This window comes from Harpegnathos saltator, unplaced genomic scaffold (genome assembly GCF_003227715.2).
Source record: "Harpegnathos saltator strain DR-91 unplaced genomic scaffold, Hsal_v8.6 scaffold63, whole genome shotgun sequence".
NCBI lineage: Eukaryota > Metazoa > Arthropoda > Insecta > Hymenoptera > Formicidae > Harpegnathos > Harpegnathos saltator.
In genome coordinates this window covers 508,266-530,454 of record NW_020230460.1, presented here as the reverse complement: position 1 = coordinate 530,454, position 22,189 = coordinate 508,266, and the positions used below count along the sequence as shown (strand labels likewise).

Genomic DNA, 22,189 nt, shown 5'->3' with positions numbered 1-22,189 from the left:
TGCTTTCGCCGTTTAATTAAAATATTTCGTACATATAGTATATTGTCATGCCCCGAGTGGGCTTGACGAATTAACCATAATCAATTTACATTAATTATATAGGCCAAAGTGCCATGCGAAGCCGCACTTCCGCCTGCGCCGCACGTGTTGCAAGCTAAGCATCACGCCACCCAACGGAAGTCCAAATAAGGCAATAGGCAAAGACGCACCGTCTGCATGGACGAAGGTCGCAAGTGGCGTGATGTTTCCGCAAAATTTGCAAGATTCCTTCGGCGACGAGTCTATAAATCGACTGCCGTCTCCGAAGGAAGTCAGAGCCTGCCAGACCATCCGGCCGAACGAACCTAACGTATATCTATCTCTAAGACTACATTTGTAACGCGCTAGCACGGGGTTAAGTCAATAAAGACTCCTTTCTTAAAATAAAAACTAAGTTTTTATTAGAGCAACTCCTCCGCCACCACTGTCTCATATCGATCCCACGACAAATGGTGGAAGGTGAAGGGGCTCACCTGAATCAAGCACCCCGATGGTGAGAGGCGAGGGGATTCACCTAAAACAAGCACCCCGATGGTGAGAGGCGAGGGGACACACAGAAACAAGCACCCCGATGGTGAGAGGCGAGGGGATAAGTATGAGAAAACTTAATTCTTTTACTAGCTAATACAGCAGAACATCGACTTAAATCAGTGTTTATATAATGGCACGTTACTTCCATATAACTTTTTTGATTACTGCTCCATATATCTGCTGTAGTGCATATACAGGGTGGGCGATTATAAGTTGCCAACCCGAAATGTGAAGGTAGATTGGGTTAAGACAAACAAAAGTCCCATACCGTTTTGCGAGATTCGCAATAATTATCGAGTTATTAATGACAGAAATCTGAGGAGTGGTAGCGCGCCGGCATAGATGATTGGAGAAGCGTTGCAGCTGCTTAGGCCGCAGCGCAGCCCAGTTGATTCAGCAACTGTTGCCGGTGCGCGGCGAGGGAAAAGACAATGCGCCTGCTATCGTTGTTTTATCTCGCCGGAACTACGTCTCGCCGCACGCCGCCAACAGTTGTTTGGTCGAGTGGGCCACGCTGTGGCCTGAGTAGCTGCAACGCTTCTCCAATCATCTATGTCGACGTGCTCCTATTCTTCAGATTTCTGTCATTGATAACTCGATAATTATTGCGAATTTCGCAAAACGATATGGGAATTTTATGTTTGTCTTAACCCAATCTACCTTCACATTTCGGGTTGGCAACTTATAATCGTCCACCCTGCATACTACAGCAGATATATGGAGCAGTAATCAGAAAAGTTATATGGAATTAACGTGCCATTATATAAACACTGATTTAAGTCGATATTCTGCTGTATTAGCTAGTAAAAGAATTAAGTTTTCTCATACTTATGCAGAAATTGGACGTTTTCTCGCTGAGATACATAAGGCATTTCACTGGGTTGGGAAGAAATTAATTGGCACAATAACTGATAATGCCACTAATTTTGCAAAGTCGTTCAAAGTTTATTCTATCCCTGAGAATTGTAATACAGAAGATATTGATTTTATTAATGATGATGATCAATGCGTTATTTCAACACGCAATATTCCTGATTTTAAAACTCTTCATTTGTCTACTGATGTAGACAGTGATGATGATGAGTTTATAATTAATTTACCACCACATTTTCGTTGTTGCTCACATACGTTAAACTTAATTGCTACAGTAGATATTGAAGAGGCTATGAAAGTCACAGATTATAAAAAAATTTATAATTCAACGTTTGCAAAGTTAACTGCATTGTGGAATATTTGTCATAGATCGACAAATGCTTCAGATGTAGTGGAAAATATTTGTAAGTACAAATTAATAGCTCCATGCCCAACTAGGTGGAATTCCTTATATGATTCCGTAACAAGAATTCTTCATGTTAAAGAATATTTGTTACGAATTTGTGAGTCTCTGCAAAAACCAAAGTTGAAGTCACTGGAATTAGAATTTTTGGAAGAATACAGGCATGTAATGGAACCTTTGGCCAAGAACATAGACTTACTTCAAGGTGAAGAAAATTGTTATCTAGGATATGTCTTGCCCACATTGTTTCAGATAAAACAAATTCTTTGACATCCTTAGTGTATTGTGAACCATTAAAGAATGCTATCCTCTCTGGTACTTAAAAAATATTTGGTAACATATTAAATTTAAAAAGTGATTCTTCTAAACCATATACAGGGTGTCCGAAAAATCGTCTACTCCACTTCGGGAGGTGATTTGGGACTCAAAAACAAGCAAAAAGGTTCATACAAACATAGGTCCAGAAATGAGCCGTTTCCGAGTTATAGCCACTTTTATGTTTAAAAATCGTAATTTAGAATCTGCTTGGCATCTTAATTATTTCTTTCTTTCTTAATTATTTCTTAAATTAAAAATTTTTATTTTTTAATTTTTATTTGTTATTTTTATTTAATTTTTAATTTTCAATTTTTATTTTTAAATTTTTATTTTTAATTTTTCTTTAATTATAATTTTTTTAGTTTTTTCAATTTTTCAATATTTGTAAATACGATTACATTATTTTTAAAGTAAACATGAACATATATATTTAAATCGAATTAAATAAGGTGTTCAAAATGACCACCTTCAGCACGAATGCAGGCCCTTATTCTTCTATCGAAGGAATTCCGAACACTTTGAAAATTTGGATCCTTCCTTATTTCTTCAAATCCATGAATTATTCTTTGTCTTAAGTCAGCAATATTATTGGGTGCATTTCTATAAACAATTGATTTTACATGACCCCATAGATAAAAATCAAGTGGATTCATGTCTGGTGATCTTGGGGGCTAGGCAACCGGACCTCCACGCCCTATCCATCTCTGACTATAATTTCGATTCAAATGATCTCTGGCAACACGGCTAAAATACGCAAGTGCACCATCATGCATGAACCACATGTTTTGTCGTATTATAAAAGGGACGTTTTCAAGAAGGTGGCCTAACTCTTCTCCAAGAAATCGTACATAATTCTGACCATTTAATGTTTCTTCAAAGAAATATGGCCCTATAAGTTCGTTACCAATAATACCCGCCCATATGGTGCAACTAAATTGTTGTTGATGCTTTCTTTGATCAATTGCTTTAGGATTTTCTAAAGCCCATACATGAAGATTGTGATAGTTAAAAATTCCATTTCGATCAAAGCCAGCTTCATCAGTAAATAGAATATTTTCACAAAAATTCGGATTTTCATCTATTCTGTTTACAACCTATTGGCAAAATTGCAAACGGGGGCCATAATCTGCAACAGAAAGTCCTTGAACTCGTTGCACGTGATATGGATACATTGTATTTCTTGATAAAACGTTCCATATCGTTGATTTTGGTACTCCGATTTCATCCGAAACTGTTCTTCATTTTTGAACATAAAAGTGGCTATAACTCGGAAACGACTCATTTCCGGACCTATGTTTGTATGAACTTTTTTGCTTGTTTTTGGGTCCCGAATCACCTCCCGAAGTGGAGTAGGCGATTTTTCGGACACCCTGTATATTCACAACTATTTCATTGCCAAAGTTTAAGTTGAGATGGTTAGTAGATGAAGAAATTGAGGCTGTTAAATCACTATTCTTGTCACAGATGGAAAAAATACATAGACTTAAAGACAAAGATACGAATAATAATATTATAGATTTTGACGAAGATGACTTTTCCAAAATATTAAAAAGTCAGCATACTACCGAAACTAATTCAACCATAAATGGAAATACTTTATCCGCAGTGTGTATCATGCAGTTATTAAAATACTTAGATTAAAATACTTAGAATACTTTAAATCTAAGGATTTAAAATCTTTGTACAATTACGATATTATTCTCGAGATATTGTATTTAAAACGTACAACACAATCCTACCCCCTTCAGCGCCAGTAGAACGTCTTTTTAACGCTGGAGGACAAATTTTAGTATCGAGAAGAAACCGTTTATCATAATCATAAAACATAATAACAGTTATTCCCCCCATTCCCTCGGGGTAGGGTGGGTGGTAACGTTCAAATCTCAAATGAGAACCCACATTTTTCATTGCAGAATTAGATTTTACGTGAAGTTTTTATGGAAACAATTTTTTTCATTCGTGACAGATAGCGTTGAATTTTTCCGAGAAACTACTTTTAGCGTTACCCAGGAACAACGACGAGGACGTAGTAGCTTTCTGTTTCCTTCGGGGTGCCTGTTTTAGGTGAGTCCCCTCGCTTCTCACCATCGGGGTGCTTGATTCAGGTGAGCCCCTTCACCTTCCACCATTTGTCGTGGGATCGATATGAGACAGTGGTGGCGGAGGAGTTGCTCTAATAAAAACTTAGTTTTTATTTTAAGAAAGGAGTCTTTATTGACTTAATCCCGTGCTAGCGCGTTACAAATGTAGTCTTAGAGATAGATATACGTTAGGTTCGTTCGGCCGGATGGTCTGGCAGGCTCTGACTTCCTTCGGAGACGGCAGTCGATTTATAGACTCGTCGCCGAAGGAATCTTGCAAATTTTGCGGAAACATCACGCCACTTGCGACCTTCGTCCATGCAGACGGTGCGTCTTTGCCTATTGCCTTATTTGGACTTCCGTTGGGTGGCGTGATGCTTAGCTTGTAACACGTGCGGCGCAGGCGGAAGTGCGGCTTCGCATGGCACTTTCGTCTATATAATTAATGTATATTAATTATGGTTAATTCGTCAGGCTCACTCGGGGCATGACATCCTCCCCTCCTTGGGAAAAGAAAACGGCGTTCTCCTGGAACGGCGTTTTCTCTTTTGAACGCTATTACAATATGTTTATATCCCGTGTACAATTATAATATAATCGTGTTTTATTTCTAACCTTTTATGTCTAACCCGCTAATGTAATTATTTTGTCAGAGTACCATTTTATAATATATTTGTTATTGTTTTTTACTTACTTTACTTGCGATTTCTTGACAAATTTTTGATGTCGATAGTAATTGAGGTTCGGGTTGCGCTGGTATTTTTATTTTATCCAGAGCTTTTTTATTTTTACACTTTTTTATTTTTTAGGCGGGATATTTTATTATGATTTATTGTCTTAGTCTCGTTGACTGCAGGGAGGGTTAAATTGAAATTTGGCGCGTAGATTTGAATTACTCGTGCTTCAATGCGCTCTTTTGTTTGTATGGTGACGCTATCTATTGTAAACGTACACGATACGTGAGATTGAATTAAATCTACTTTTGAGATTCTACTTGTGGAATCCGTTCGATTTTTACAACGTGCCTCTATTATTTGTTTTTTGTGTGTGGCGATTAACCATGCATTGGTATTTTCCAATGCTATTATGATAGGGTGCGTTGTACGTAAGTATTTTATTGGGCACGATGTTGTAGTCTGAGGTGCAGCGAACATTTGTATTTCACACGGTGTTTCCGTGTCTATGCGATAGGTGGGTTTATTTTGTACATAAGTGTAATGATTGTTTAGTTTTATACACGCGTTTAACTCGTCTTTGTCTAACACTAGGTAAGTGTGATTCTCTACGTTGATGGCTATTTTTGTGTGCGAAATCGTGGTTATCGCGAACATGTCTTCTTGGACATGGGTCGGTATGGGGATTATGTTTATAATATCGTATGTCGAGTACGTTATTAACGATAATATGAGAATGGTGAAAATACTTTCAATGTCATGATACGCGTTAATTGTTAGATATTTGCTAATTTGCAGCCAATTTGCTAACTCTGGAGCTACTAGCAAACGCACATCCTGTGGTAGATGCGACGTGGTAATTCGCAGTTGCTTTAATATTTCTCCGATGGGCGTTATCTGGAGCGGTAATATTCTGTTACTCACAGCATTTACGTAAGTAATTACATCGTTTTGGTCGCGCATTATATCGTTTAATATTGCGTCAATTACCGTGAAATGTTCGTCTATTACGTCCCTGTTATAATATCTTCCTTCCCTATCTTGTATCTGGTTAATGCTGTTCCACATTAGTTTTGTGTCGTATTCCACGGCGTCTTCTGTTTTCTTAATGTGTCCTATCGTTTTATTTAGAATGCTAAGCTGATTCGCAAGAGCGTGTTCTAGTATCCCTTGGTTATTACTTAAAAGGTTTAATTGTTTCTTTATTATTTTTTCGTCTTCCGCGTCCATTATTCCGAATAAGCTTTTAGTTATGGATCCTATGCCATCAATTAATCCTCGTTGCTTATTCGTTTTCCCTATGTACACCTCGCTTATTAATTGCGCGGTGTTTTTTATTTTTTGTATTTGTTTTTCAGCTAATTCTCCTAGATTGCTGCACATGTTGTGTGTAGGCTGATCTATGTCATGGCGCTCACAGCGCCTCATAGCGTCTCACAGCGCTTTTTTACTACGTCTACATATTTGATTACTTCTTCGCACCTTTGGTCTATCGCCTTGGTGTCAAATTTGATCACTGTCTTCCATGTGGATGCTACTTGATGTAGGTGTCCTATCTTGTCAAAGTATATCCCGGGTGCGTGTGTATACTCTCTTACCGTATTTATTGGTTTATCTTCCTGCCCCCAGGTAGCTCGTACCCCGAGTGTGAGAAATCTGCAACGAATGTTTTTTTGCTGAAGGTGCTTTGCAGAAGTTTCTTCTTTGCGTCTTATATATGGACCGTGACTTCAGTCTGTGTCATAATGTCGAGTAATCAAGTACGTATGTTTGTGGGTGGTTGTTTCTTTCTCTTTTTTTTGTGTAAGTTTAGTTTTTTCCCTTTCTTGGGGATATATATATATGTATATACTGTGTGTGTATAGGAGTTAGTAGGCATCGTTGTGGAGGTCGGTGCCTGGTCTGGTTGTCGGCGGGTCACGGTTTTTTGGGCCCCTGAACTGGAAGTACGGCCAGTGGCATCGGGGGTAGCGGTGCTCATGTAGCCCCGGCACCTCCCTGTTTTTGTGCCACGCACTCCACCAGGGTCGCCGTCGCGATCTTCTGACTGGTAAGTTTTTTTTTTTAATTTTCTATAAATAGTTTAAGTCTATTTGCGTGCGTCCGTAGGGTAGATCGTCCCTTTTTAATGGTATAGTTGACGTCGAAATTTTTCGCTAGGACTTCGTATGATCCGAGCCACATCGCGTCTAACTTTTTGGAGCGCCCCCGTCGTACGGTTTCATCGTGGAGTAGGACTTTGTCTCCTACACGGAACTCATTTAGTTTTGTCTTCCTATCGTAGTACCTTTTTACTTTTTCTTTTTCTTCCTTGAGGTTCTCTTTGGCGATTCTGTTTGTTGCTCGTAAGCGCTCTTTTATTTCCAGCGCGTAATCGTTGATAGTGTAGGTGGGTTTAGGCGGTGATAGGAGCGTAGACGGTATCCTTGCGCGGTGTCCGTAGACTAATTCGTAGGGGGTGAATCCCGTACTTGTGTGCGGCGTCGTATTATATGTGAACATTGCGTAGGGAATCCATTCGTGCCAATTCGTTTGATCTGCGTTTATGTAATGACGCAGGTATTCAGCTAACGTTCAATGAGATCGTTCGAGCGCACCATTACTTTGCGGGTGATATGCCGTCGTTTGTATCTTCTTTATCCCTAAGAATCCCATCGCTGCCACCAGAATTGTCGTTCTCCCGTAGAGGTTTCGGCATTCCTCACGGTTATGTCCCGTTTTGTCGCAGTGGGTGCAATGTTTAATTTCATTGTTAACGCGCGCGTTGCCCTTCGGTTTGGACAGTGAGAATCGAGTCCCATATCGGCTGCTCCGGCATTCTCGCCTGGTGTGTTGTTACATCCGCACCACCAATTGTAAGAGGAAGCACCACACAAAAATTTTTTTCCTCTCTCCTTTTCTTCCCTCTTGGACCCATAAATTTTTCTAAGTCCTTCGATTCATAAATTTTCTAAGTCCCTCAACCTAGAATTTTTCAAAGTCCCTCAATCCAGAATTTTCCTAAGTCCCCCAATCCAGAATTTTCCTAAGTCCCTCAGCATGGAAATTTTCTAAGTCCCAATTTCCAAACCCCCACTACCTCCCCACTCCAGAGGAAAATTCGGCGACTCGGGAAAACCGCAGCTCAAGGACCGCAGAGCGTCCGAGCCTTAGTCTCAGTCATGCAGTGATCTGGTGCAGTGCCTCCTCCATCCCTTTTAGGGTCTAGTAGTAAGTCCGAAATCTAACTTAGAATATTTTCGTGTATTTGAACTTAGAATATTTTCGTGTATTCGAACTTAGAATATTTTCGTATATTCGAACTTAGAATATTTTCTCATATTTGAACTTAGAATATTTTCGTGTGTTGAACTTAGAATATTTCACCACATTCGAACTCAGAATATTTTCTCATACTTTTAACGAACCACCACAAAGGTTTCACCGCGACAATATAATTACAACAAAACAACTCTATTCCCTCGGAAATTTAGTGTATTCGTTTTAGTTAAAATATATCCTTGTTAGTTAATTCAAGTTTAAATTCACTCTCCCATCTCCTCCTATCCCGGACAGCTAACACATTGGAATCGCCTCGATGATAAACTGGCTGCGGACTTCTCTGAAGCATTCGCATCATTAGAATAGGGGGCGTACAGGTTGCGGCTTGATCGCACCGCCCACCCGTAGACGCACAGGTTGCGGCTCGATCGCACCGTCTACTAGTCGCTCGAAGGCGCATAGGTTGCGGCTTGATCGCACCGCCTGACAGCATAGGGACTTCCGAATCGACTTCGCAGATACCGCTAGCCAGAGTCACGGGAATGATTCCAAATGCGCCCTGTACGCAGGGGAGGTCATAAGAAATTTATCAAGAAATTGAAATACCAACTAAAACACGGACGAGCTTACCACCTTTACCTAGGTATCGAATCTGACAACTCCGCTCCCGACGAGGAGCCTCCTCGCTCAACTGAGCCCCCTTGCTCTCCCGAATCTCCTCAGCTACCCGTGCCAGAGCACCCGAAAGCCAACGCTCACGAGTCATACCGCGTTAGTGAAATCGATTGTGATACCATCCCGCGCTTACCGAACATTCGACGCGGATTCTCGCCAAGAGATCCGAGGACTGCCTTCTACCGTCGACTGCGTGCAGAGATCCTCCACCACTACTACGAAGCATCTACCCCGCCTCACACCAACCGTACCTGTGACGGAAAACTTCCGACTCTCGACCAGCTACGTGAGCACGTGCGCAACTCCATGGCACAGGTGTTCCAAATTATTATATTGGACTGAAGGAACGGGTAAGTGCCAATTGCTTCATACTCCGTGGAATCTCGTGTCGAGCCTGCTAGATCGCGCGTATCCCTGGGGAGAATCACACGATTCGTTCGACCAAAAAATTGCGATCTAGTCCCGCGTCCAGGCCCGAGCACCTGCAGTCTAGTATCGCTGCCGCGGCCGACCGGGACGTAACATAAAATTGGTGACAGCGGTGGGATTCGAAAAGGGCTCACGACGCGAACTCCGCGATTAACTAGGCAAGCCCACTGGATCACCTTTACTGAATCGCGATTGAACGAAGTCACCCGCCCCAATGGCGACTCGTAGTAAAAAGACCGATAAACCTGACAATCCGGACGAGATCTATAGTAAGGAAGAAGCAGAATTATTGTCTCAGCACATCCGGGAAAAGGAGCTACAAGTACAAAGAGAATCCGACGCGGTGCGTAGGGAACGCGAGCTTGCCCGACGACGCATAGAACAGAGAGAAGCTGCCCTCAACGACCGCGAATCAGAAATGTCGCGCAGAGAGACATCGCATGACCGTACGGCTGACCGTAAGGCCCCATTGGCGAAGAGATGTTACGTGACATAGCCTCACTCCAGCAGGAGCCTCCGAAGGACGGACCGTCACCCCCTATCGCCCCCTACTTCGACGCTACTAGTGTGCCCCATAGTCTCCAACATGACTACTCCCTCGAGATCCCCCGTATAACGTTATACGCGCGTTCAAGGACGCGCTCGAATCAGTACCACACTACGACGGATACAATGTGAGCTACGCGCAATTCGCGCGAGCCTGTAGACGTGCTAGGGACATCATTCCCCCGTCCGCCGAACGAAACCTCGCACGCCTCCTCGTTAACCGACTGCAAGTCAAGGCCTACGCCGCAATAGAGGATGAACCGTGCGATTCGGTCACGCAGCTCCTCGACGCGTTAAGAGCCACCTTTGGCTCCAGTAAGTCAATCTATCATTGTAAAGGCGAACTCTATACCGCGTTCAAAGATCCCAGCGAGGATATGACAGACTATGTCATCCGAATAAAGGAACTCCGCGCGTCTGTGCTCGAATGCAAACGCATGGAAAGAGGGGTGTTAGATGAAAAATTAATCAGACAGGTCGACGAAGCAACCGCTTACGCGTTCTGTGATGGACTGCCGCGACAATATCGCTACTTGTTAAGACTCGAGCACTACCGTAAACCATTCGAGGCATTCGCGTTCGCGAAATCTCTCGCAATGCGGGGCACACTCGTCAAGGAACGAGAAGACGCCGCGCGCCGGAATAAAGTACGACCGCGACCCAACGACGTACGTATAATCGACAGACCGATTGCTCATTCGACTCCGATCAAACGCGAGTCCGGGTATCGTCCTAACACGAATCACAACGGATCAACTCTCGCGCAACCCTAGGAGCAATCCCACCAGGGACTACGCTGATTCCAGGGGCCCTCATACCTGGCAGAACCGAATACCCCCAGTCCCGCGATTTTCGCCACCCCCGCCGCGACCGCGAAGCTCGATGATGAACACAAAATGGTGCCGCTATTGTAAGAACATTGGACACGAGATCGAAAAATGTCGCAAACGCCAATACAATAATTCGCGGCGGGACCAGAGAAACGCCGCACGCCCCTCAGGGAATACGGACGCACCCCGAGCGGGAAGCTCCCAGACACTCACTCGTCCGATACCCAATATAACGGCGGAAGATTCACCTCAACAAGAATCGCGATCCTAAACCCCCGCGAATTTTCATACGCCCCCACAGTTGCAATGAAAGCCGATGGTCTAACGGACGCGATGACCTTCATGATCGACACCGGGGCCGCGCCAAATTTAATAAAAAGGGGAACACTAACCCGAAATAACGAAATAAACCTCAACGACACGCTACTCTTAAAAGGAATCACCGCGGGAAGCATCCCCACTCTGGGGTCTACTACCATTAAATACATGGGTTTCCCTATTAAACTCCATGTAATTAACGACGTTAACGACGATTTCCCAATCGCACAGGAAGGAATCCTAGGATCCGCCTTCCTGAAAGACGCAGGGTCCATCGATTTCAAAAACCAAATTCTCACGTGGCAAGGAGTGCCCATTCCTCTTTCTAACAATACGTCGGTTACCGTACCGGCGAGAACGCGCGGTGTTTTGCTGCTTAAAATCCTAAACCCGAGCCCTAGGGAAGGGTATGTCCCTCGAATTATAATTCGCGACGACGTGTTCCTAGGAGACGCCGTTGTGTCAAACCGAAACCGATTAGCGTACGTAGGAATCGTAAATGCCGGAAAAACGGAATGCAAACTCCTTATTCCTATGGTCGAGTTAGAAGAGATAGAGATATTAACCAGAGACCCCCTGACCCCGCGTCAGCCGGAACTCGGGGGCTCCCCGGCCGGAGATAAAGAAACTCATTGCGCACGCACGCCTACTCTAGGGCCCGGCATGCCTGCGCGTCACCAAGAGACAAAACAGACCTTTGTCTCCCGAACGAACGTGCCGGAACACTTAGGCCTTCCAGGCAAGCCTCGCGATACGCAACACGTGCTCCTAAGCGCAACGGCCGATGACGCACATAAACAAAGACACTCGACACGCGAGGCTCCTAAACCTACTGCGCCTTGACCATTTGAACGAGCCCGAAGTAAAACACGTAAAAGAACTATTGAACGAATTCAGCGACTTATTCCACCTACCCGACGAACAATTACAATATACCTCAGCGACCAAACACCGAATAACTACCACCGACGACATTCCAATTAACACCAAGCAGTACAGATATCCGCCAATCCATAAGAAGGAAATCGATAAACAAATTCAAGACTTGCTAAAAAATGAGGTTATTAAACCCTCAAACTCACCATATAACTCCCCCTTGTGGATTGTGCCCAAAAAGGCCGACACCCAAGGCAACAAGCGTTGGCGAATGGTGATAGACTATAGAGCGAAAAAACCGTGGGAAACGCGTACCCGCTCCCCACCATAGCCGAAATACTCAATCAACTCGGCAGCGCGAAATACTTCAGTATATTCGACCTCGCTTCGGGCTTCCATCAGATCGCGATGTATGAGGACGACGTGCCAAAAACAGCTTTTTCCACGCCCCATTGGCATTACCAATTCAATAGAATGCCATTCGGCCTGAAAAACGCGCCAGCCACCTTTCAACGCCTCATGGATCAAGTTCTGACCGGCCTGCAAGGAACCGAACAGTTCGTCTACCTTGACGACATTGTTATATACGCGAACTCACTCGAAGAGCACTCATCCAAATTTGCGAAGCTAGCACAACGCCTACGCACCGCGAACCTTCACCTGCAACCAGACAAATGCGAGTTCCTGCGAAAGGAGGTATCTTATCTCGGACACGTGATAGGGGAAAACGGGGTGAAGCCCGACTCTAAGAAAATTACCGCGGTTAAAGATTTCCTACGGCCAAGAAACGCGAAAAACAAAACAATTCTTGGGCCTAGCCGGTTACTACCGGCGCTTCATACAAAATTTCCTCAAAATTGCTAGACCACTAACATCCCTGTTGAAGAAAGACGCCAAATTCACGTGGGACGAGCCACAAGAACACGCATTTGTCTCGCTCCGCAACTCGCTATGCACGGAGCCGATCTTACAATACCCGGACTTTACCAAACCGTTCGTCGTCACTACGGACGCATCCGGATATGCGATAGGCAGTATAATCAGTCAGGGACAGATAGGCAAAGACCTCCCTATTGCGTACGCCTCTCGACTCCTAAACACAGCAGAACAAAATTATCCGACAATCGAGAAAGAACTCTTAGCCATAGTGTACTACATACAGCATTTCCGTCCTTATCTCTACGGTCACAAATTTAAACTGGTCACGGATCATAGGCCACTAGTGTGGCTGCATTTTGTGAAAGATCCGAGCTCGAGACTAGTCCGCTGGCGGTTAAAACTTCTTGAATACGAGTACGAAGTCACATACAAAGCGGGTAGAGTTAATGCTAACGCAGACGCTTTGTCTAGGAACCCCGCCGAAATACCCTGCCGAAATACCCCCAGTTCCGACGAATCCATCTTTTCCCCGCAACCTAACCGGCAACAACAAAAAGGGAATTCGCAAGATCAACCACCCGACACACACGACTACGACGACTCAGAAACCGATATCGACGACAGCAGTACAACAGACAGCATGCCCAGCTCGGAAACCGAGATATTCGACCAAGTAAACGAACCATACGCACTTCGTAACGAAAACGTAACCGAAATCAAAGATAACTTCCTGTCGCGAAAAGATCATAAGGCCGTATTCATCACCCAAAAGGGCGACCCCTGCAATAAAGGAGCCAGACTACTCCATGAACACGACTTACTACCAGCGTTACGTAGCCAAACATTGGGAAGAGCGAGCGTGACGACAGAAAACGAACCAAAAATCATATCCCTGGTGATCAAAGAACGCAAAACTACACAGTTAGATTTGGAGATCTTTCGCGAAGTCATACAGTCTCTACGAGATGTCTGTCAAGAGCTCCAACTTAATTCCGTGTCATTATGCAAAGGCGACTTGAAAGACGTACCTTCCGATACCGTCCGCGACTTACTGCGACAAACATCCGAGGGCGATCCGATCAAAATCCTCCTATGTACCAACAAAATCCATGTACTGCCCCCAGGGGAAAGGAGAAGGATCTTAGAAGAATGTCACTCTAGCACGCTCGGAGGGCACAAAGGAGTGACGAAGACGTATCTACGCATTAAAGAAAAATACCAGTGGCCAAACCTGAAGGAGGAAATACAAGAGTTCATTCGCAACTGCAGAAATTGCCAATTGAAGAAACTAGTGAGAGTGAAAACAAGGCAACCCATGGTCATCTCGGACACCCCAAGGGAAGCGTTCGAGAAAATTTCGATGGATATCATGGGAGCACTCCCCACCACCTCCTCCGGCAATTCCTACATCCTCACGATACAAGACCTCCTAACCAAACACTCCACCGCTATCGCGCTAAGACAAGCCTCCGCGTTAGACGTAGCCGACGCTTTCATAAACAATTTCATCTGCCTATACGGCGCTCCAAAAGCAGTTCTGACCGACCAAGGCTCTCACTTCATCAACAGCCTCATCAAGGCTGTAACCCGAAAATTTAAGATCAACCAATGCAAAACTATCGCGTATTACCCACAATCAAACGGATCCATAGAACGCAGCCACCACGTCCTGTGGGAATACTTAAAACAATACACAAACACACAGCATGAATGGGACGAATTTCTTAATCTTGCGAAGTTTTCGTATAACTCGAGCGTACACGAAAGAACCTCTTATCGACCGCACGAACTTGTCTTCGGCAAAAACGCGCGAACACCGTCCAGCGACCCCCCTATCGAGGATAGCGTAAGTGAAACGTACAAGGATTATTTAACTACGTTATTTAACCGCTTAAAAACCACACAAGAACTCGCTCGCGAGAACCTCAACGGAGCTAAGGCCCGCAGCAAACGTTATTACGACCAAAAACTGAACCCTCAGAACTTCAGGGTAGGAAATCGCGTGTATCTACTAAAGGAACCCAGCAAAGGTAAATTAGGAGACCAATATTCGGGCCCGTACCAAGTACTAGAAGTACTGCGAAATAACAACGTGCGCATTAAAATAGGCGAAAATCAGACGAAAATCGTCCATAGCAATAAGTTGCGTCTAGATAAGGCCAAGGGACCCCCTCCCCGATCATAGGACAGCAACCCCTACTGCTAACACCAGGACGCAAGGCAGAACGTGACGAAGAGCACGCATTAGTACGCCACCTCGCACCAAGATGCCCCTCCTGACAGCTCTCGCCCTCCTCGCTGCCGTCGGAACCGAGCCTGCAACCTCCCTCCTGGGACACGACTGTGGAGGAGAACTCAACATTACATCGCTCTCATTAACCGACATTGCCGAATACCACGTCGACGACGTCGAACCTAAGAAGGAAGAGGTCTACCTACAGCTAATGCAATTCAACGACTTCACTCACACTGAGGCCATACAATGCCGCCTAGAAGTCGACCGCATAATCTACTGTTGTGGAATGTGGTCCCACGTATCCACCGTCCCCGGAAGAAAACGGAGCTACATAAGGGAAATCTCCGAGGAAGCCTGAGAAAAACCCAGGAAACAGGAACCATTATTTTGGGAAATGACGTCCTCATCGACGGCTTAAAAAGAAATTCAACAACATCACGGAGTCTGACTCTCGCCGGGTCATTACAAAACGACGGTGCCTGCCAAGGATCCGTCTACACCGACACATTCGGAACATGGGAGAACGCCATCGTCCAGGCAAGCGTCCGCATAACCTTGCGGGACTTCTTGGTCCCCATCAAAATAATGGCCAACGAAGTGATATTACTTTCAGGAATCCGCTGCAAAGCCACCAGCCGGGAATGCCTCGACGCCGATAGGACCACCACCTACTGGAAAACCACACCCAAGGACAACTGCAATTTCGACCGATACGATATACTTTATGAAGGCTTCGCTCATAAACTATCCCCTTCACCCGGACAAGGGGACGGACTCACCATCTATACAGTTACCAACAACGATGCAACATTCGCCCTCGCCAAAACCTCAGAGTCAAACCTCTGCGGGTACAAAATCATGCACGGAGCACCCAAAACTCTTTATTCTCGAAACCTCGAGAGGACGGACCTTCAAAGAAAAATCTAACATCGCAATAGACAACCTGGACATGTTCGCTTACGTGAACTCCAAATTTGTCTGCATCGACGTCACATGAAAAACCAACTGACGAAACTCTACAAGGATATCATGACACAGAAATGCGCTCTGGAAAAACAGATTCTAGAAAACGCACTGTCCTTGTCTAGCATCGCACCGGACGAAATAGCGCACCGCCTAATGAAAAGCCACGGATACACAGCAGTGACCGCCGGAGAAGTCATATATATAATTAAATGTATCCCACAAGGGAACTATCAGGGGTGTCCCTCACCGATTTGATTCTCTTTGAAATATGTTATAAAACAAACAAATCAAAGAGACACGTATTTTTTTATATCGGCCCAATCTCATGTTTAAGGGATGAAACAACCCTTTGAAAAAAACGGTCTTTTTCTTTGAGATCGAATATTGTCGAAACTATAAGACATACAAAAAAATTGTTTCAACAGAATTTTAATGGTTTGAAGAGTACTTTGAGGTTATGCAAAGAAAATTTTTTTTTATTAAATATTTTTTTATTTAACCACCACCTCCACCCCTCCTTTTTGCAAAATTAAAAATTTTTTTCACCAAAGTAAAGGTTATTTTTTTCCAAATTCAACCATGTATAATAAAGTAACGTTACGAGAAATAATTTTCGAGAATTAATTGTTATCGCCTCCGTATATACGCTTATCTGTGCTATGTGCGCAGGTAATTATGGTTCAACCAGTAAAACATATATAAAAAAATGCTTCAAATAAAATTTTTAAAGTTTTCTATATAACTTACAACTTTTCTTTTTTTCTTTCTTTCATTCTTTTCTTTTCATTTACGCACTCTCTCGTCCTAACGCGGTGGGGCTCCTGAACCTACTAATAAGATTCGAAAATATATAATGGCTTTTGGCGATTCCCTGGGAAAGACATTACATATTAAGCGCATGTAATATGAAGAAGACAACTTTAGAGTACTAGAGAAGAATTATTTGTTTTAGAACAGCACATTAATGGCCAAATATATGACCGAAACGTTTGTGAATTATAATAATAAAATATTTCTAAAAAATCACACGTACATCCAATGAAGGGTTTATGGCTCATAGAGATTAAGGACTGATGTTTTTGTATATATTTTCGAATATTTTCGTACATATTTTTACATATTTATGCTTTTATATTTCGTAGTTTACACAATAATTCATAAACGTATTTAATAATTAAAAGAACATAATAAATTTATATTTAGAGTTATTCGCTCTCATTATACTCATTACAATAATGATATTCGTGGAAAAAGTGTTTCAAACATAGTGACTTTTTACACCACGAACATCTTATTACTGCTATATTGTTACAATCTTCGATGTCACATGTAGTTGAAGTTTCGTCAAAACTAAACTGTACAGGGTTTTTAAACTCTTCTAGTCTTTCGTCTGTATAACCGCTTTTAAACCACGAATATTTAAACAAGTTGTGATATCGTGGGGATGACAACTGATTATGTATCAGTGATTGCAACTTTATTATATTATTTCGTTCATGCAAATTTATATCGCTTTCCAATAGTAAAACAATATCTGAAAATCTTTTAGCAAAATTTTTCCAAATTCTAAATCCATACACATCTAATGGTTGTATTTTTCCTGTAGTGCCTTTTGGTATTATCATAGTAGTAATACGTTTTCCCGAAGGTGTTAAATCCGAAATGATATTAGGGCAATGTCCAGTCCATGAATCGATAAGAAGAACGCTATTAGAACCAATGTTTGGAAAATAAGCTTCTTCTAACCACATTTTAAAATGATCTGCAAGAAATGTAAATGTTAATTTAATAGCTTTTTCATGACGCCTTTTAGATTGTTAAATAAAATATGAAATAGTTATAAAAGGATATCTATACCTGATGTCATTTTGCCAGATTTCGATGTTTTTGCAATAACATTTATTGGTTTAAACAAGTTTTCTTCTACTCTTGGTCCAAATCTACCATGAATTTCTTTTAACACAATAAATAAAGGTGACAACAATTTGCCATCACACGATATTATTGGTTGTATCGTGTATGAATGTGTCGTTGATGATATAGACTGCACGACTCGTTCTGTTTTCTTTTCTCCTTCGTTAGACAATGATCTTCCAGAATGAATTTCCAATTGGAAACCACTTTGATCTGAATTATAAATATTTTCAGATCCAAACTGTTCAATAAGAGGCTTTACTGCTTTCAAGAAATCATCAGTTGTTTTTTGCAAATCAACAGAATCTTCCAATGTTCTTCTAGTGACAAACTTCGTAACTTTTCTTGAAACAATTCGGTGGGACTTTTTGACTTTCTTGCTACCCAACTGGGAGATGCTTTAAATATAGGATGTAAATTTCCTATTTCTTCCTGAGCTTGCAAAGCCCATCTTTTTATATCAATATCATGAACCATGAACCCTGATTCAACAGCAGCAGTAAATTTACCATGTGTAAATTTGGAGATGTAAGATAATTTTTCTACACGATTTCCACCTGATTGCAATTGTTCTTCTCACCGTCTTAACTGACGTAGAGATGAAACTCTTTTAAATGCATGTTGCACTGATTTTAGAGAACGATTCCTTGTTCTATCGTTATTATTTTCTTCATTATCTCTCTTCCGCCAATACTCAACAGCCCGTCTTTTATAAGAATTGTCAAAATCTTCGTCAACATTTGAACATTGAGGTTGAGAATTCAAATTATCTTCACCCCATGCTTCTTCGTCAATTATTCTGCTTCTTCAATTATTTCCGGACTGTGTAATTTATAAGGTTCTTCATAATCGAGATATATTTCTTCCGTTACTTCCAACCTATTATAATGAAAAATGCTATCCAGTAATACTTTTTGTATGTTTTCTTTTAATTCTATTTCTGCTTCAGTTACTGGCGTTTCTATTAAATACATTGAATTTATTGACATCAATAAAAGTCTAACAACGTTACGCGGATTAATAATCATTTCCAAGGATGTTAAACTTTGCTGTCTGTTGTAATAAAAACTATTTACTCCTAACTTCAACCACTTCAAAATTCTTACGTGCTTCCGACAATTGGGTAAAAGCTATTTTATATTCAACATTTACCTAAAACAATACAAAATATTAACCGATTTTAATTCTTCTTTTTTTCATCGATACACCAGACATTAAGGAACATATTTATGTCGAGAAAAATATGTAAAAGATAGTAGCTCGTAGAATATTTACGTACCTCTCACATGAAAGATCTCGTATTCTCGTGGTTTAGCAAGTTCCACTGATGTGAATATAATAGAAGATAGAGTATAAAGATAGTGTATAATAGAAGAACAGAGTATAAAGACTGTACTGACTGTGAATATTATACGTTCACGTTAGATACACGGTCGCCTTATATACTAGGCGGTGCACATTTTGTTTCCACGAACGTGACGAACTGATAGGCATATCGTCACGTATATACGATAGGCCTATCGTCACGTATATAGATAAGCGTATATACGGAGGCGATAATAATTAATTCTCGAAAATGATTTCTCGTAACGTTACTTTATTATACATGGTTGAATTTGGAAAAAAATAACCTTTACTTTGGTGAAAAAAATTTTTAATTTTGCAAAAAGGGGGGGTGGAGGTGGTGGTTAAATAAAAAAATATTTAATAAAAAAAATTTTTCTTTGCATAACCTCAAAGTACTCTTCAAACCATTAAAATGTTGTTGAAACAATTTTTTTGTATGTCTTATAGTTTCGACAATATTTGATCTTAAAGAAAAAGACCGTTTTTTTTTCAAAGGGTTGTTTCATCCCTTAAACATGAGATTGGGCCGATATAAAAAAATATGTGTCTCTTTGATTTGTTTGTTTTATAACATATTTCAAGGAGAATCAAATCGGTGAGGGACATCCCTGACAGTTCCCTTGCCAGTCATGTGCAAAATCCGTCAAGCAGAGCGTTGCTACAATGAATTCCCGGTAACCTACAACAACGCCTCATACTTCCTGACGCCGCGCTCACGCATTCTCATCAAATTAGGCACGCCGGGGGAATGCAACGAGCTGCTACCCCCGATGTACAACATCAAGAAGGCTTGGCTTGGCTACAAAATAATGCCATGGCCAGTAGAATCAATCGCACCTCCCGTAATTCGACTTCTCACCAAGCCCACTTGGAAGTACATAAACCCCTCCAACCTGGCGACCAGCGGAATATACTCTGCCGAGGATTTAGACAGACTCAGGAACCACATAATGTTCTCAGTGGAGAAACCTACAATCATCAGCACCTTAGCACAAGGAGCCATGGGAAGAAAAGTACCAGTTGGAACCATCTCCCTGTATAATATGTTGGACGAAGAATCACTGGAAAAAATCGCCGAAAGCGCAGGAGCACGCCTATGGAAAGGCTTCATCACATTCGGCTCAGCAAGCGCAGGCATCCTGAGTATCATACTCCTGATCCGACTAGCCAAGTTGGTAGTCGACTTCATTATAAGAGGTTACGCACTCCACTCGATATACGGATGGAGCCTCCACCTACTAGGCGCTATCTGGAGCTCACTTACCCACCTGCTGATTCACCTCGGAGGACGCGGGAAGACCCAGCAGAACGAGCAGTCCAGGGAAGAAGAAACAGCCCTAGAAGTGTTAGTACACCCAAAAACCGAGGCAGCCAACAACGCGCAAGACGCTAACGGTGAAAGTGAAGTGCGAGTTGCAAGTGCCCCAACAAAAAGCTACAGCGAACTGAACAACTATCTGAGCGAAATACGCCAAACCAGACGCTAATGCGATAAATAGAATAAGTACGTATATATATATATATCTCTAGAAAACGTCGGTCCAATAACGACCGATATTTTCTAATAAGGGGGGAGGTGTCACATCCGCACCACCAATTGTAAGAGGAAGCACCACACAAAAATTTTTTTCCTCTCTCCTTTTCTTCCCTCTTGGAACTACCCATAAATTTTTCTAAGTCCTTCGATCTATAAATTTTCTAAGTCCCTCAACCTAGAATTTTTCAAAGTCCCTCAATCCAGAATTTTCCTAAGTCCCCCAATCCAGAATTTTCCTAAGTCCCTCAGCATGGAAATTTCCTAAGTCCCAATTTCCAAACCCCTACTACCTCCCCACTCCAGAGGAAAATTCGGCGACTCGGGAAAACCGCAGCTCAAGGACCGCAGAGCGTCCGAGCCTTAGTCTCAGTCATGCAGTGATCTGGTGCAGTGCCTCCTCCATCCCTTGTAGGGTCTAGTAGTAAGTCCGAAATCTAACTTAGAATATTTTCGTGTATTTGAACTTAGAATATTTTCGTGTATTCGAACTTAGAATATTTTCGTATATTCGAACTTAGAATATTTTCTCATATTTGAACTTAGAATATTTTCGTGTGTTGAACTTAGAATATTTCATCACATTCGAACTCAGAATATTTTCTTACACTTTCAACGAACCACCACAAGGGTCTTATCGTGACAATACAATTACAACAGAACAACTCTATTCCCTCGGAAATTTAGTGTATTCGTTTTAGTTAAAATATATCCTTGTTAGTTAATTCAAGTTTAAATTCACTCTCCCATCTCCTCCCACCCCGGACTGCTAACGCATTTGAATCGCGTCGTTGATAAACTGGCTGCGGATTCTCTGAAGCATTCGCATCATTAGAATAGGGGGCGTACAGGTTGTGGCTTGATCGCACCGCCCACCCGTAGGCGTACAGGTTGCGGCTTGATCGCACCGCCCACCCGTAGACACACAGGTTGCAGCTCGATCGCACCGTCTAAGTCGCTCGAAGGCGCATAGGTTGCGGTTTGATCGCACCGCCTGACAGCATAGGGATTTCTGAATCGATCTCGCAGATACCGCTAGACAGAGTCACGGGAATGATTCCAAATGCGCCCTGTACGCAGGGGAGGTCGTAAGAAATTCATCAAGAAATTGGAATACCAGCTAAAACACGGACAAGCTTACCACCCTTACCTAGGTATCGAACCCGACAACTCCGCTCCCGACGAGGAGCCTCCTCGCTCATCTGAGCCCCCTTGCTCTCTCGAATCTCCTCAGCCGCCCGTGCCAGAGCACCCGAAAGTTAACGCTCACGAGCCATACCGCGTTAGTGAAATTGATTGTGATACCATCCCGCGCTTATCGAACATTCGACGCGGATTCTCGCCAAGAGACCCGAGGCCTGCCTTCTACCGCCGACTACGTGCAGAGATCCTCCACCACTACTGCGGAGCATCTACCCCGCCTCACACCAACCGTATCTGTGACGGAAAACCTCCGACT

The 22,189-nt window shown here is 42.6% G+C and overlaps 1 protein-coding gene across 1 annotated transcript; it reads right to left on the bottom strand.

Moving 5' to 3' along the window:
- Positions 1-17,113: 17,113 nt before the first annotated feature.
- On the bottom strand, positions 17,114-19,343 carry LOC112589848 (uncharacterized). The gene is made up of 6 exons (XM_025304615.1): positions 19,334-19,343; positions 19,129-19,173; positions 18,729-18,810; positions 18,430-18,654; positions 17,793-18,247; positions 17,114-17,697 (listed from the first exon to the last, which is right to left on the bottom strand). Exons 1-6 carry the CDS (start codon positions 19,341-19,343, stop codon positions 17,141-17,143), a joined length of 1,374 nt encoding a protein of 457 aa, XP_025160400.1. The 3' UTR covers positions 17,114-17,140.
- Between the last annotated feature and the right edge of the window lie 2,846 nt (positions 19,344-22,189).

Coding starts and splice junctions, on each gene's coding strand:
- LOC112589848 (XM_025304615.1), bottom strand. Junction 18,811..19,128: donor CGAGATCTTTCATGTGAGAG/GTACGTAAATAT, acceptor TGTATTTAATAG/AAACGCCAGTAACTGAAGCA. Junction 18,655..18,728: donor AGCATTTTTCATTATAATAG/GTTGGAAGTAAC, acceptor AAATAATTGAAG/AAGCAGAATAATTGACGAAG.